This window comes from Saprolegnia diclina (assembly GCF_000281045.1).
Source record: "Saprolegnia diclina VS20 unplaced genomic scaffold supercont1.13, whole genome shotgun sequence".
In the NCBI taxonomy this organism is placed as follows: domain Eukaryota; phylum Oomycota; class Saprolegniomycetes; order Saprolegniales; family Saprolegniaceae; genus Saprolegnia; species Saprolegnia diclina.
In genome coordinates, this window is record NW_008246080.1 from 615,974 (window position 1) to 618,072 (window position 2,099).

Sequence of the window (2,099 nt, forward strand, 5' to 3'; positions counted from 1 at the left end):
CTCGACATTGCGCGTCGACGGGCTGCGCAAAGCCACTTGCTCGTACACCGCTGCTGGCTCGCGTGTCCACTTGGAGCTAGTCGAGAGGGCAGCGTGGTGCTGTCGCATGGACGGTAGGTGCAAAGCCAGCGTAAGACACCCGACGAGCCCCATGGCGATGAGCACATACAAGCCTGCGTAGGGCATGCATCGGCGCCGGCGGCTGAGCGACTTGACGGTCCCAAGGTCGTCGCTCATGTGGGTATTCGCGTAGGTTTCACGCCACGTTTTTGACTTTGCCGTATGTGGATTGGTCGGAACGACGCCTTTCTACTGACTTTTGACCAATGAAATGTGCCCATTGACGACAATCCAACAATGGCGACGCCGCCAGCAGGCAAGACGAGCAAGGCGCGATGGGCGCTCCTGCGCCGCGCGATCGTGACGGCGTCGACGCCAGCGCCAGCGTCGTCCGCCATGTCTATCTTCCAGTTCCATGACCCGGCGGTGCCCCGGCCAACGGTCTACGCCGGTGCGACGCCGGACGTTGGCTACGACTGGGTCGAGTATACGCTTCCGAGTGGTGGCGCCTCGATCCTCTTGCACCAGCGCCGCGAGACCGCCCACGTCTCACTGCACGAGCTTGCCATCCGCGATGTCGACAACACGGGCAACATCCGCACGTGGCCGAGCGAAGACATTGCCCTGCGGTATCTGCTCCGAACGCTGCCATCGCGGACAGGTGGGCCCGCGCGAGTGCTCGAGCTCGGCGCCGGCATGTGTGGCGTCGCCGGGTTTGCCTTGGCGGCTGCGTGTGCCAGCGACGTCGTCGCGTCTGTCACCATCACGGACGGCAACCAAATGTGTGTCGAAAACCTCACGCGGATCGCGTCCATGAATCGCTCTCGGCTCGGACGCCCGGTCGAAACGGCGCTGTTGCAGTGGAGCCGGCATCTATCGCCGCCGTCGTCGCCTCTCTTTGACGTCATTGTTGCAAGCGACTGTGTGTTTTTCGAAGCCTACCACGACGACCTGCTCCACACGCTTCGGACGCTTCTCGCTGTTGACGGCGTCGCCACCTTTGTGCAGCCGACGCGCGGCGGGTCCCTCGATCGGTTCCTCGCCAAGGCCACCGCGCTCTTTACAGTCGAGGTGCAAACATCGGGGTTTGACGCGATCGTCGACGCGACGCGTGCGGCCGCCGATGCGCGGTTGGACCCGGACATTCACCTCCCCGTGCTCGTGACCTTGCGTCACCGCCGTTAGAGTAGCCCTAGAAACCGAGTCGTCCAACGACATGTATATAACGCGATGGATGAGAATGCGCTATACAACACTATTACGCAAGGCGCAGGCTAGCGTTAACGTCGCCAACGGAGACAGTCCCGTTGACGCGATACCTCGCGGCTCGTTGCTGTTGTCGTCCGAGTGATTTGACACGGTTGACGCAGCATTGGATGGGACGTAGACCATCTTTTGACATCATCATCCGACTTGCCATCCTGAAGCAAGTGGGTCCCTTGTCGAGGTGCGCAGACCAGCCTCCGACGGCTGCCTCCGACCCTCATGGACGTCGACGTAGACATCCACGGAAGACCTTCCTCAACAATTTGGTAGCTGCCTGAGATGAATGAGCACCTTCAACGAAGCTCGCCGTCGTCTTCTCTGTCTACGAACGGCGAAGAAGAGAAAGGGATGGGGTCACAACATCGCATGACGGGATCCAGCACTGGCTGCCGCAATCTTGTGACAAGGACCGTCATTCCCATTCAGGTTCTCCATTCTGTCTTCAGCGGATCAATTTTTTTCCTTTTCGTCTCATTTACGCACCTTTTGATATACCACAGAGAGTATACTGGGACATGTTCCGCGTGTCGCACATGACGTGGCGACGAAGACCATCGCAGCACCAACGTAATCTCTGTGCGATGAGCACCGAGGCCAGCGCAATCATCAAGGCGCTCCGGAAGCCACTGCCCACGACACCATTCTTCCTTTTGACTCGAGCACCACACCACATCTGACATGCTCCACATCCAGACTGTCGCGCCGCGCTACTCGGCCTCGAACAAGTCCCAGACCAACCACTACCTCGACCTCGCCGACCAAAGCATCTTTGA

The 2,099-nt window shown here is 59.8% G+C and overlaps 1 protein-coding gene across 1 annotated transcript; it reads left to right on the forward strand.

Annotated features, from left to right (window-relative positions):
• Positions 1 to 352: 352 nt before the first annotated feature.
• On the forward strand, positions 353 to 1,367 carry SDRG_05178 (hypothetical protein). The gene has a single exon (XM_008610880.1). The coding sequence runs from the start codon at positions 358 to 360 to the stop codon at positions 1,243 to 1,245; it is 888 nt and encodes a 295-aa protein (XP_008609102.1). The 5' UTR covers positions 353 to 357; the 3' UTR covers positions 1,246 to 1,367.
• The last annotated feature ends 732 nt before the right edge of the window (positions 1,368 to 2,099 follow it).